At 36.5% G+C, this 14,768-nt stretch overlaps 1 protein-coding gene across 1 annotated transcript in view; it reads right to left on the bottom strand.

Annotated features, from left to right (window-relative positions):
• Positions 1-339: 339 nt before the first annotated feature.
• Positions 340-14,768, bottom strand: part of LRP12 (LDL receptor related protein 12) — a 52,396-nt gene continuing 37,967 nt past the window's right edge. Inside the window, exons 4-7 of the mRNA XM_082753858.1 lie at positions 14,290-14,492; positions 8,535-9,636; positions 7,782-7,914; positions 340-3,544 (exon numbers count right to left, since the gene is read on the bottom strand). Coding sequence (XP_082609984.1) covers positions 2,681-3,544; positions 7,782-7,914; positions 8,535-9,636; positions 14,290-14,492 — 2,302 coding nt within the window. The 3' untranslated portion in view covers positions 340-2,680. The remainder of the gene's footprint in view (positions 3,545-7,781; positions 7,915-8,534; positions 9,637-14,289; positions 14,493-14,768) is intronic.

Here is a 14,768-nt window from a genome sequence, read left to right on the forward strand (position 1 = left end):
ATTCTGGCCATTCAAAATCAAAATACAGTGACTTACCTCTTCATATTTATTTTTTACCTCCAGCCTTCAACCCCTTTACCTCTCACAGAAGCAGTGTACAGGGTGACTATAATAATCTTTCAAGCAAAGCAAGTGAAGAAAAGTTCTTTCAGATTGTATGTTTTCTGTTGACTTGGACAATTTCATGCAATGTGGTCACATGGAGGACCTAGTGCTGAGAGCTAAGTTCTTCTGCAAGATTTCGCAGGGGAAGATATTAGAAAATCAGTACTGTATTAATCAGAGATTTGATCACTCCCTTTAAAATCACTACGAAAAAAATCACTGCAACAAATTAGCCTCATACAAATATGGATTTTATTTACAATTCTCGAAATTCTCAATTAAATCCAACTTCAGTTTAATGTGTAGCATTTATCCTTTAAAACAAATCAAACATTGTATTCTTTTTACATCTGCAATATGGAGTCCATAGGTACATGCTATTTGGGGTATCTAATGGAACCACTTTAGATCACTTTACATATGTATGTAAGGTATTCTGTGAAGACTTCTTCTTCAAAATGCATCTGCCTCAGTGACAAACATTTCCGTAACCACTTTCTAATGATAATTCGTTAGGAAGGTTTAAAAACCCAGTATTTTATACCAGGACATACTGTTCACATGTATTTCAGGGTGTATTACCATGTTCATATTGCAAAATTGCCTGCTCCATAAGCAATGCCACTGAAATCAGACTAAAGATTACCCACAGATTTAGATATTATTCAATGTGAATAAAAATGGCCATTGATGACTTTTACTTGGGTATGTGGAATTATGGGCCAATCTGTACCTGAACTGGTACCAGCGTGATGTGATCTGTTCTGAAACTTGAAACCGCATGGGTTATTATAATAAAATCTTTTACAACTGTATTGCACATAAGCTCCTCAAAAGCACAAATCTACATAACTGTGTCCTGAACTCAGATTTTACCTACTAACTCTTGTGAATTAAATCAATCAGATGGTAAAATTACTTATTTTTCTCATCCCAGTGTCTGTGAATGAAGAGAAGAGGGAGAAGATATATACACTTTGGAATCCATTCGGTTATTTGTTTTTTCTGCATGTGATTTGTACTTCAGAGATGAGGATTTTTAAAAAGTAAAATAAAAAGCCAGACAGACCTCGGATTTATCTTTAAAAGTACCTCAAAAACATAACAAAAATTCAATTTAATTTTGATACGTATTAAAACATTTTAGTCAGTTCTGCCTGACAGTATAACACGACAGAAATGCACAAGACTTTAAACATGCTTTAAAATGACATTCAACAAAGTATTTAAAATTTAATAAATAGCATACAATCACACACAAATACATTTCATACTGGATCTTTAAGCCTACTAAAAACAGACTGGCAAAGAATAAATAAAACAGTAGTTGACATTTTTGTTTTTAAAAGGTGTAGATTCTTGTTGTCAAGCCAGTAGCCACATATTAACCTGCTTATCACAAAATTGGAAGTTATGAGCTTTTTCCATTGATCTGTTTTGCTCCAACATGTAGTATCATAAAAAAATACACTGAAAGGGATTTTTTTTTTTTAAACAACCAGTCTGCAACCAAGTAAACCAGTTTTTTAAATACAATGAATAAATAGGGAATTAGTAAAGCAAATTCGATTGCAACAAAAATGCAACACCCCAAGAAAAGAGCCATGGGAAATATATAGCCATTGCAATATTAGACAATAATAGTACTTAAAGTGATAGTGCTTGTGCACTAAGCTCATTTAGAGACCTTAATATGATTTTAGTGCAAATCCCTTGAGTCCAAACAAGCTTTATACCCTACAGTATTAGGGAAAGATCTATTACCAGTTGGAACTTACTCTGTAGTGTATTTGTACATATATTTAAGGAACTAACACATATTGTAATATCTTCGGCCCTTTTTTACTTCAAATTGGAAAGACTAACGACTGGGGATTTTACATACTAATTGGCTGTACCATATTAGACTGCAGTTTAGGAAAGTCAGTGCTATAAAAGCTTTTGCCATCAGTTTATCTATTGTATCTAAATTTCACAAATCATTGCATTTTGTACTTCTGAAAAAATGTTCCTGGAGAAAGTTTCTCCTCCCTTTAAATAAGTTCACATTATAATGAAATTCAAGAATATTTAGACAAAATGTATAAACTCAAAGAAAAGTACATATTTTACATTAACAATCCTTACCAGCATTTAGTATATTAAGTTACAAGTATGTTGGCAGTAATACAACAGAGTCAATTCCTAAAGGAAAATAATTCTGTACAAATTCACCTGTTAATATGGGGTTAAACAGGCAGCCAAATAAATCTTGAGCGGCCATGTTTCTGTTTTGAACTACAGTACCAGGATAAACTAAATTTGAAACTAACTGGGATAACTTCAGTTTAAAGAGTAATCAGATTATACTGGATACACATACTGTGTATTCAGAGCCATTAAACGTTCACTCTAATAGTTCCATAAAGTCATCCAGTATAAGAAATGTTTAATCAACCACACAGTTGCTAAAATAGTTTTAACATAACGTTGTCCTGGATTTTTTTTAAACTAAAAACTAGTTTTAACTGTGAAGTACAAAACAATGACAGATATTGCTCCAACTTGTACACAATCTTTCCTAAACAAACCGTACCTAGCAGAGTAATAATGCCTCATCGTCACTAGTTTCATTTTTCACTGTTGCTTCTAAGCAAGTGTCAGGTATCTGGGCAGTGTGTACGATGCCACAGCTCTCACAGGGGCCATCTCGATTGCATGACCTTACACCGTGATGTGTTGCACTGTAAGGCTGTCTAAGCCCTGGTCCTTGATCTGAGCTTAGATCAAGTAGAGGTCTTGAACAGTCATTCATGTCAAAGTCTGATGCTACATCAGAGACTGGAATTAACATTTCAACATCATCATCCTCTTCTCTTCCACTTACCCCATTATCAAGCTGTCTCAAAGGACTTTGGTTCTGATTCACTGAGCTCGATCTCCCTAACGTAAAGCGTACCCAGCGTAAGCCTTGAGTCATACGACTTAGCGCGCTAGTGAGCTGGTGACGTGCAGGACTTGTGCTTGGGGGCTCTACACTTGCTGCTTCTCTTCCGCTATCCGTGTTACCACTACTGCCACTCTGAGCAGAGGAGCTCCCACATGCTCCTACTGTTGCTTCTATTGCTGTTGCAGGCGGGACTTTCTGAGGCAAGGTGGCAGCAACACCACCGACTGCTCCTGCTGTGTCTCTTCTTTCATTTTCTGTATCTGTATCATCAGATTCAACTGAAAACAGGCTTCTGTGAGTATTACTTCTTTCAGCTTCTCTGCTAGTACTTTGACTGGCAACATCATCTCCATCTGCTGAGACCAGTGCCAGTGATCCAGAATGACGTGACCTTGCAAAATTAAAAATTCGATTCCAAATGTTACTTGATCTGCCAGCAATAGGAAGTCTGATGGAGGTAAATCCAAGTTGAGATCGCACTGCCAGTCTCAGGTTTTCCAGAACCGAAGCCTAAATGAGAAGACAAACAACAATGAAGTGTTGACAATACACTGTCACTGTTCACGCAAAAGAAGAATGACAACTGTTGTGCCCAATGGCATATTATCACAAAGGTTAAATGTAGAGACTTAAATATTAAAAAAATAAATAAATAAATCAGTCTTTAATATTAAAGATCTGGTACATGTAGCAATAGTTTATTTAGGTTATTTGAAACATAAAGTGGGTTTGAAAGAAGCCTAGATTCTCTTGAGGAGAAAACATTATGGCTAGGGAAATTAAGAGGAAATATGTACAGAAGAAAAAGAGGAATAAAAAAGAAATGAAGTATATTAGGTACATTTTTGTCCAAATCAATGACCTCTAAAGAAAGGCAAAGTGAAAAAAGATGGACTATAACCTGGATACGGAACACTGATTACAGAATAGTAGAGCCACAAATCCAGTGCAGAAAGTATGGTACAGCAGGTATGCAAGATCCTTTACATACAGTCTTATCAAGAAGATAAAGTAGTCTCTGTGGACTTCAGAGAAAGTATGTATTAAAATGCCTCAAGAAGTTTGGGATTTAAAGAAGAAATCCTCCAGAAACTCCTCAAGATTTAACAGATGTGACCATTTGTTGCCAACTATCATGGGGCAGCTTAGAGTAAAGATTAAATTAAATATCCTCTCCAGCAGAGATGCTTGTAGTTTTTTTCCCCCGTTCTTGCATAATCATTTAATTCCAGTTTCAAGATGCTTTCATGCTTCCATTTAATTAAAATTATCTTATGTGTTCTAAATCACACATTTCTCAATTTTGGTATAAATTTTCTAGTCAGTTACGGAACAATACGTGCCCGAATTTTTCTGCTTTAAATCTTGTGCAACTTCTAAGTTGTAAGGTAACATGATCATACTAACATCTTACTCAAAATTAGAGAAAATAATGCCTCAGCTAAGTAGTTCATTTCTCAGAAACATTAGGGCAGAAAATCTGCCAGATGTCCACGACTCTGGAAGTACTCATTGCTGCATTGAATTACAGGATAAAATCCATATTCACATGTTTTTAATGAAGATTATTGAAAAAAAAAAAATTAATCGGAATAGCTTTTTTTTTTTTTTATATAAGCTTAACTTAAAATATATGTATGCATTTCACTTTGTTTACAATGAACTTCAGTGTCTGATACCATCTTCAACTCCCTTCCATAGTCCTTCAGATGCCACAGGGCATACAACAGTATCCAAATAACACTTTCACATACTTTCATCTGCCTCTTCCCTTCCAGTAATTCATAGAATGACATTTGCATTCAAGCATGTAAATATATATGTTCAGTAGCCTTACTTTCAAAAGGTACTGGAGAGACTGCTCCTCACCCTCGAAAATCCAGTGCTGAAGGCACTCATCAGCTTTATACACAAAGCATTATATACAAATCAAAACAACCAAGGAACTTACTTTCTTTCATTGTTCAAAACTGTTGTACATGCATCAGTATTTTTAAGGAGTATGAAATCATAGTGACATTGAAAGTCTAAGAAGCAACTACATTTTGTTATGTGTTACTATGGAAGATGGTCACTAATTCCATTACATTTGAATTAAAAAAAACGAAACAAAAAACTATACCCAGAACAATAATGACTAGCTAATTCAATTTAACTTGACTGAAGATAAAAGAAAGTTTCTGTAACTGCATAGCTTTTTAAAAGTTTCAGTAACAACCTGACTTATAGCCACTACATGTCTGATTTTTCAGAATTGTCTTTCCTATCAGGAGATTTGATTTCAGTAAAAAACAAGATATTTAGGCAATCATTGTGGGGTTTCAGGATGAAAAACAGGTTTGAGTAAACTAAGTTTGGATTATTCTTAAAAGATTCTTATTATTCTGAAAGTCTGGATTATTCTTAAATATGTTCACATACACCAAATCTGAAAAACCCATACAGGGTAGGCATGTGCAGGAAACATGGTATTGTTCCAAGTTGCCTGTACCAGAGGTATTACGTATCTGGACATAGTGTAAATGCTATCTTAACAGACTGTCTTGGCCTAGCCCTACTTTAGGAGACTTGTGAGAATAGCTGCATCTCAAACTAGTGAAGTTTAATTTCTTTTGAAAAAAAGTTCTTTGAAAAGTTGTTCTCTTTTTTTTTTTTTTTTTTTTGTTAAGTCACCTTTAAGTATTTAAAGGCTGCAATGAAGTCTGCCTAGAGCCTTTTCTTCACCAGGCTGAACATCCCCAGCTCTCTCAGACTTTCTCTATAGGAGAGGTGCTCCAGCCCTCTGAGCATCTTTGTGGCCCTCCTCTGGACCTGCTCTAACATCCCCACTTCCTTCTTGTGCTTGCACTCCAGGTGGGGCCTCATGAGGGCAGAGTAGAGGAGGACAATCATCTTCCTCCCCTGCTGGTCACTCTGTTGATGTAGCCCAGGATGCAGTTGGACTTCTGGGCTGCAAGCACACACTGCTGGCTCATGTCAAGCTTTTTGTCCACCAGAACCTTCTCAATGACTTCTTCTCCCAGTCTGTCCTCATGTCTGGGATTGCCCTGACCCAGGTGCAGCACCTTGCACTTGGCCCTGTTGAACCTCATTAGGTTCACATGGGCCCACTTCTCAAGCTTGCCCATGTCCCTTTGGATGGCATCCCTTCCTTCTGTTATATCAACTGCACCACTCAGCTTGGTGTCATCTGCAAACTTGCTGAGGATGCACTCCATCCCACTGTCTGCCACATTGATAAAGATATTAAACAGCACTGGTCCCAAAATAGACAGCTGAGGGACACCCTTAATTTCAGAAAAAGAAGACAGCAAGCCAAATCTGTAAGAGTACAGAATTTGTTTTAAGCAGAAACATGATAACCCATCCAGTGAGAATCAGTGATTCTATAGCATACGTTATTAGCATTCCTTACAAAGCTCATGTTCTTACAAAAACATTTCAGTTAGCCCTAGAAAGAAGAGCTTGTCTTCCATCCAAATGACCTTTCTATTGCCAATTTAGCTACTAAGAAATCTTCACAGTGTCTTGTTTTGGATCTGCTTTCAAAGTCTCTCATACCAACTGCAAATTTTTTTTCTTCTTTTCCTGCATAAAATCATTTGTGAAGGATTACAATCCCCAATTTGTGCCACTTACCTAAGCAGTGGAGTAATAGCAAATGTACAATAGGGTAATGCAATTTAACTTTGAAGAAATTTTTAATTAAAACGTTAAGATCATATAGATGGAGTAAGAAGAGAAATGTAGGCATGAAATGAAGATAACGGTAGAAAAGATAAAAGAATAGCATGTATCTTCATTAGTGGGAAATCAGTACAATCACATACAGCTTCCCTAGACACCTACTTCATAAAAAGAACAGACTACAACGATAACCGCAACAAGGCAAAAAAAGTCAGTCAGTCAAGTAAGAAAAAACAGAGGTGGGACAAGGTAAGGAGGCAAAAGACTATGATCACGCACATCCCAAAGTTTACAGAAGGCACACAGAACAGCACATGGTCACCGATCAGAAAGAACACAGGGCATGTGATGAGGACACAAACTGGTGGAAGCTCTGTATCACCAGAAGCAATCCTTGCAAGACTACTTGGTTACAAACATCCTGCTGCTTGTGAACATGTGTGCATGAAATAATAAGTGAAATCTACGGCAGAGTAAGTGTAATGAAACCAGCCAAATAAATATTGGACAAATAAATATATAGCCAAATAAATTTATGCTAATGCTACCTATGAGTATCAAGAAGGCTAGATATGATTAACTCCTATTTACTCACTTTTGATACTTTGCCATTAATTTTACATAACAGCCTTGCCTTTTCCATCATTTTTTCTATGCATAGTAGGCTTGATCATAACTAAACACATATGCAGTGTGGATGTGCGCATAATGGTTTTGCATACTCAAATCTTTCCCGAATTTCCAAGTACTAGCTTGCAATCTTAACTTCCACAACATAATACAAAACACACAACTGGGTCTATCCCTCTATACTAACTTTTCTGGCAAGAATGACTCTATACTGTGCATTACTGTCCTTCAACAACAAAAAATTCTGTAAGGTAAACCGTGTGGTGCTACTGTTACTAAGATTTGCCCAACAGCTAATCTTTAGTATAATACTACTGGCATGAAAGGAAGAAAATGCTATATAACAAACAAAAAAGGACAAGGAATGCAAAATATCGTGGTTTTAGTATCCTTAAATTTTGAGTAGTCTGCCTGATTTTTGGAATCTTACCTGGTTTGGTGAACAAACAGGAAAATCTTCAACTGGTGGAATTAAACCCTGGGCAATTAACTGTCCGTAAGACGGAGGAGCTTCTCTTCTTAACAGTTCAGCCTCAACCCTTGACAAGTGAGTTTCAAATGATCTTTCAAAGAGAAAAGAAATTTCATAATACATAAAACTATGATAAAGATTTAAATCTGAGGGTAAAACTACATCAGACTATTCTAAAGTAACAGTTTTCAGCAGATTTTATTATTTTAATTGAAATTTAATTTAGAAAACATCAATTTAATTTGTTCAAAATATAGTCCTTGCAGTCATTCCCATGGGTCTGTCCAGATCATAAAAGAACAAAAAAAACCCCACCCCTGCAACAATAAATTCCTAGGAAAAAGCATTGACCAAATATAAAAGACACCATTATAGATGCTAAAAAAATTTTTAACAAGTGAAGAGTGAGCAATCATGGCACAAGAGAGTCTACAACAGAAGAAACATTGTTAGACAGAATTGAAATATTAACTGCAAAAATGAAGCTTTGCTACATTTTCTTTTGGGTAATAACATGTGAAAACAGTTAAGTGATCAGAATACTTCTATTCCCTTTCAACTAACCTCTTACTGTCAAAGAGAAGAGAAAACCTTTAGAAATCACATGAAAAAATAATTGTATGTGAATAAAAGTGTTTCAAGCAATGTTTCAACAAAAGATATGAAAGCATTTTAAAAATTTAAGTACCCGAGTCCATCTGTTCTACTTACCTTCGCTCAAACATCCTGAGTGAGTACAATTTACAAGTACATCCCAGTGCAATGACAAGCAGCAGTCCGCAAATAAGACTCCCAATGACAGCTGCAGTTATTACTCTAGTGGGCACAATGACCGGGCAATTCTCTTCATCACTGCCATCACCACAGTCATCTTGAGAATCACAAACCCAACTCTCAAATACACAGCGGTTATTTTTACAATGAAAATTTCCTGGCTGACAGAAGAAACAATTTTTTTCATCTGAACCATTAGGGCAATGATTCTGGTAGTTACAGCGATCTGAACGAGGGTAGCAAACACCATTTCGAGAACAGGGAAACTCATCTCTTTGGCACATGGTGCAGTTGGTTTCATCCCTTCCATTTGGACAGTGCCAGTAGCCATCACAGCGTTGCTGCTCTGTGTAGCAACCCCAATTTCCACCACATGGAATTTCCCAGGGCAAACAGAAGCCATCCACTTGATAGGTGGCATTGAATCCTCTTGCAGCATTCACTTTGTCAGCACAAAAATGCACTCTTATCTGTCCTGAGGATGAAACAACCGTGAGGGGAGCATGAGAGTCAAATGCTGTTAGCACACGCAACAGCCTCCGTGGATTCTCTTCTAATCCATCGTATATTTTGACATAGTCTCCATAGCCTGTACCATCAAGTTTAAAATCTGTGAATCGCAAAATTACTTTGCGATGATCACCAGTGTCTATCAGCCAGGTGCAGTTGCTTCCAGGTGGATAGAAGTCAGGATAGTTGGGAGAACTGAAAGTACCATAAAAGTATTTTAACCACTGCCCGCATGTTGGCACATCACAGTCTATTTCGTCTCCTAGGTCAAGACAATCGATGTTACCATCACATTTTAAAGATTCTGGAAGGCAAGTGTAAAGCTTGGTGAAGCGAGAAAGACACTGGAACTGATTGTTAGCACAAGGTTGAAAGGAAGAAGCTGTTGGAGGATTAGCTTTGGCACAGATTTCTTCGTCAGAGTTGTCTCCACATTCATCCATATTATTACACTTCCAAGCTTCTGGAATACACTTCCCATTAGCGCAATGAAACTGGTCACAATCACAATTTGGTTCATCAGACTTTCCTGGGGAAGGGAAAAAGAGTTATAAAAACATTAAATTCTAAAGAAAGAGAATGATTTATGGTTTGTGTTGCATATTTATTTGCTGCATCAAGTAGATCACAATGGCAAAACAACTATTTAAAATATCCGTAAATCATCACAGCTTTTACTGTTTCAAGATAAAGCAGCTTTTGAAGTCTTTGTTCTGTGAGCACATCAGCATGAGTGTCGCTCTTAGCTACATTCAGTTAACCTATGCAACTTTAACCTATGCAAGAAAACTTTAACCTATGCAAGAAAACAATGCTCTTTCACAGTGACTGAAACACCTGGCTTCTCAGGTGAAAAAAATAAGTTTGGAAAAGACCATTTCTCTTCTCATACACACTAAATACAGAAACATTTTGTCCTGTAGTTACCTCCTCAAATTCCTTCTCCTAAAAGCAGTTAGTCCTCTCTGCCATTTTCACAGGTTCCTACTTTATACCTTGTACATAAGGATCTATAGCAAGAGAGAAGCTGACAGTTGAAGGTCACATATTACCCCCAACCTAGAACAGAAATTTCTCTCCTCACTCTCTTCCCACTGTCTCCTCTTGGCTCTCCTCCAGCAATCAAGAAGATTGCACTGAAAAGCACAAACATATACTTGGCTAAGCACACAATTATGCTTTAAATGTTAAGGATGAAAGTAGTGCTCCAGAAGACATGGATTTATTTATTTATTTTTAATTCTGAGAAAAGTTAAGACACACCTTTATTTATGAAAATGCGGTCTAGTGGTTACTACCGCATTTGTAAACAATATTTTTTTGCCAGGATTCATTTATTAAGGTTCCATCCATGTTTAACACTGAAGCAAACCTCAGAAGCAATTTAGTCTCTGTAACAACTTAGCTCATTCAAATACCCCGTATCATTTAAAATCACTAAATTTCTAAAGATGATGATACAGACTGTAAAATAGGCTATAAAACAAATTGCCATGGTCAATCCTCCAAAAAAGCATTAAAAAAAAATCTGCAATGCAGATGGTCCTACACAGCAGTAATTCAAGAAATAATTTAGACAGATACATACTAAATCTAGGTAACACTGTGCTTAGGGTTTTAAAAAAGAAACAGGACAAGGACAACGATGAACTTACTGAAATGCAGACTTCCCCAGGAAAAGCACGTTCTAGCTTGCTTTAAAACAAAGCAATTCATATTGGAAAGGATCTCTGGACGTCACCTAATCAAATAATCTGCTCTTCAGAAGACTAAGTGAAATTTGATTGGGTTGTTCAGGGCCTTATCCGATCAAGTATTTTCAAGGTTCCAATGCTGAACCACTCAAAGTGATAAGACTCCTCATACCCAAGTCCTGACTTCCCTTGCTGCAACTAATCTGCTGTGATGGGTCAAGTCACATCACATCTCTTTTTTTTCCCCACTACTTCAGTATCTTGGAAAGCATTAAAAAGAAATATGCTACCTTAAAAGAATTAATTAAAAAATAGAAAAGATGCAGTATCATTTGAAACATCTCAAAAATGCTAAGGCTTTTAAAAAATGAGTACAGGAAAATGTGTAACCAACAAGGGTGATAAATGTTAAGATCAATGCTCAAGAGTATTTAAGTCAACAAATTCACTGAGTGTGAAAGGAAAGTAAATAGAAGAGCATGCACTGCTGGTGATTAAGTTTTTAAAAAATTGTTATTTCATAAAAAACCAACAAAACCACACAAGAACAGATCTAGTATAAATGATATGATCTTCTTGTTCTGATACACACACAGCATACATAATATTAGCACGGCAAATACTCAGGATGATTCTGGGCTTTGAATGTATAACTTGTACACATGAACTCACTTCTAGAATGATCATGACAGGCCTATTGCTGTGGGCCATAGGTGAAGGGCAATATAGTATCGTATGCATAAGAGTTGGTGAACTTGTTCAAGTACTGATTATGGTCCAGTTCACCATTTCTACCTTGCAGAACCCTGAAAAATACTGAATAGAAAGATGTAACATGGAGCTGTAAACATTCACGGCAATACTGTAGTAATGAAATAGGATACAATTTCAACCTAAACACTTCTTATGTAAGCTTTCCAGAGAAGAGCTGCCTACCTGACCCCGAGTTATCATTTTTAATTAATGATTCTGAAGTCATTAATTACATTTTTAGTAACTTTATTTTTCACTATACATCAACGACTATTAGTAATCTCTAACCCATTATGATACCCATAATGTAGACAGAGGGAAGACAAGTAAAGTGATCACAAAATTTTACCTTATGGTCAAGTACGTTTCCAACTTGGAGTTTTTTGTCGTTGTATTGTCTTTTTAAAATGAAATATTTTCCAAGGCTATTTTCCAAGAAGGTATTATCTACTTTAAATCAGAATTAATTCAAGTAATTCACATTGTCTGTCTTCCACACCAGATTTAAAATGCAGGGCTCCCTAATGGTCCTTTTTAGGCCTGTGATCTGTATCATTTCAGTACAAGTAAATCTCAATAGCATCTGTGCAACTCAAATAATACTATTTATCCCCCCTTTTTCTTCAATCACACACCACCTTTAAGAATCACCTTAGAAACATTAAATAGTCTTGTGAGGTGTAAACTGAGCACTACCGCGTGATAATAGTGAGAAGATATCAAAAACCACAAAGCACAACAGAACATATAGCAAAAAATGTTGCTGGTATTTCAGGAGTCTCCTTTTCACACTGGAAAGCAGAGGCAATCAGAAGATCATTCAAGCAGATTTTCCAACTGTTCTCCTACACACAGGGTACTTCACAGTTTTAGAAGACCACCCTGATCTCTGAAACACAATACTACCACCTCAAATATAAAAATACTTACCAAATATCATTATCAAGCATACAGACCAAGATTAAGCCAGTTTCAGTATGTTCAATTTTAAAAATATACATTAAAACACTTGAAAAGTCCTTCAGAATCAGTGAATTAAATTATCTGCTGAGGAGTTAAGCTGAGTAGTACTGCATGATGCTACCAAAAAGAAATCAAGTAACATAAGAAAAAAATGCTTGTTGTTGAAATGTTATAGTTTCTTCCAAAAGGTGGTTACATAGTGAAATTGTTTCAAGATTAGAGGAAAAGACAGGAAAGGATTTTCAAAAAAAACTCCATTAAGCCTGTGGCTTGCCTCCCCCACCCAATCCACACCCCTATCCAAAATGTTCGTTTTGCTCCCAACCCTCCAGGCAGGAATTCTACCTTTCCTCTGAGCCACCAAGTACTCACTGGGATTAAGTGAGTACCCACTGAGAAAAGTGGGGCAGAAGCCAATGCTCAACATAGGCACCTGTGGGCAGTTAGCAGAAACAGTAGTGAGGGATTACTGATTAAGCAGTAACTTTTTCTTCTGGTCATGTTTTTTGATGAGACAGTAAGCAAAAAATCCTAGTGGAATATTGTCCTGAAAACTGAGTCAGCATCAAAAGCACGGCTGCATTACTTCGCCCCAGCCTTGCTGAACTGCAAGGAGCTGAAGCATAGAAGAAACTTTTTCACAGGCTTCAAAACATGTGATAGAGGGATAAGCCCTCCTGGGAACTTTAGGATTGAAAAAAAGCTCCGACAGGGTGAAGAAAGCCATTAGGAAGAGTGCAGAATACAGAACAGAAGCAAACCTGGGTTAGAGAACAAAAGATCAGTGCTTTTACCCAGGCTTGGTGGAGTAGTTTTGAACATGGGAGGCAGTGGATAGGTATAAGAGAATATGAATTGTTTTACATAGGACAAGAATTGAATGCAGGTGTGCAGAGATCTGTAGCACTCCAGAGAATGGAGTATAAACATATATGAACAAGAGAACACAAAACCATTACAAAAGCAAAGAAGAATCTAATCTGGTGTTTTTGATGAAGACTCAGAACACCATGATCATGCTATTAAAAAATTCTAGAACCCCATAAGGCCAGAAAACAGTTTTGAACTAGTCTTTATTCATGACTGGCTTCTTCCTGTCTCTCTGGTCAACAGCTACGAGAGCAAAAATTGCACACGAAACAAGTCTCGAGGTATTACTGTTGGTAACTAACTCACGTTGCATGCTTGAATTATTCAAGAAAAAAGTACAAAACCATGTCTGTAATTGGCTAAAGTTATCACAAATATAATTTATTTTTATATTTAAAGAGATTATATATACCAGAGATAGGAAAAAAAGACAATTTATGTGAGAAATGTAAATAAACAAATCAAACAAAAAAAATACATAGCCAACCACGCTATTTCTTCCCTCTCTTGCCATACTTATGCTACTAAGAAGTCTACCCAACTATTTAACAAACTCATTTATTCTGATGGAGGAAAAAAAATCAAATCGTAGGCTATGTGGAAAAAAAAACAAACAACATATTCCATTTACCTAGTATTAACTGTTTTTTTTTTTTTCCCCAAAAAATCATTGTTTATTAATTCTGAATATTACTGTAAATTTTATAATTCCAACTTTGAATACTCAAATTGTGATGGGATTACAATACTTCACACAATGTATATTTTCCCTGATTTCAATAAGGCCTGAACTGACTACAGGAAATGCATATACTACACCCTACTACAAGGAAATAGGTCTTAAACCAGAAAAGAAAACCCATGAAACTGTAAAGTTGTACTAGGTATCACTTGAAACATACCAGCAAAGTAGGCTAATCTGAAGCCTTTTCTGGAGATGCTGTCATCTGAATGAAATCTGATCCAAACATGATCCTGTGAAGAGATGTATGGGGAAGGAATGGAGGAGCCACATGCTCTGTAGCCTTCAATATTCTTGTAGCTTCCAATTGTCAACCAATCTGAGCTGCATCGGCGTGATCCCTGAACATCAAAATCTTGAAAGCTGAAAGAGAAGAGAGGTCATAATTGCTACTGAACTTGGCTATTCACCCAACCAAGCTAATGAAGTACTATACATAAAAATGGAAAGTAGCTGTAGTACTCTTCTGGTCTGAAATAAAAATAACAATACCTTTTAATATTACCTTTTCTATCCGGGTAAGAATACACTTCAACCTTGTGGTGTTAACACTCTTATGTTATAAGGGTTGCAAGAATCCATTCTGTCAAACACAATATTGCATTAAAAGCTCGGTTTTGCTTAAATAAATAAATAATC

The sequence above is a fragment of the Aythya marila genome (assembly GCF_965140915.1).
Source record: "Aythya marila genome assembly, chromosome: 2".
Lineage (NCBI taxonomy): Eukaryota > Metazoa > Chordata > Aves > Anseriformes > Anatidae > Aythya > Aythya marila.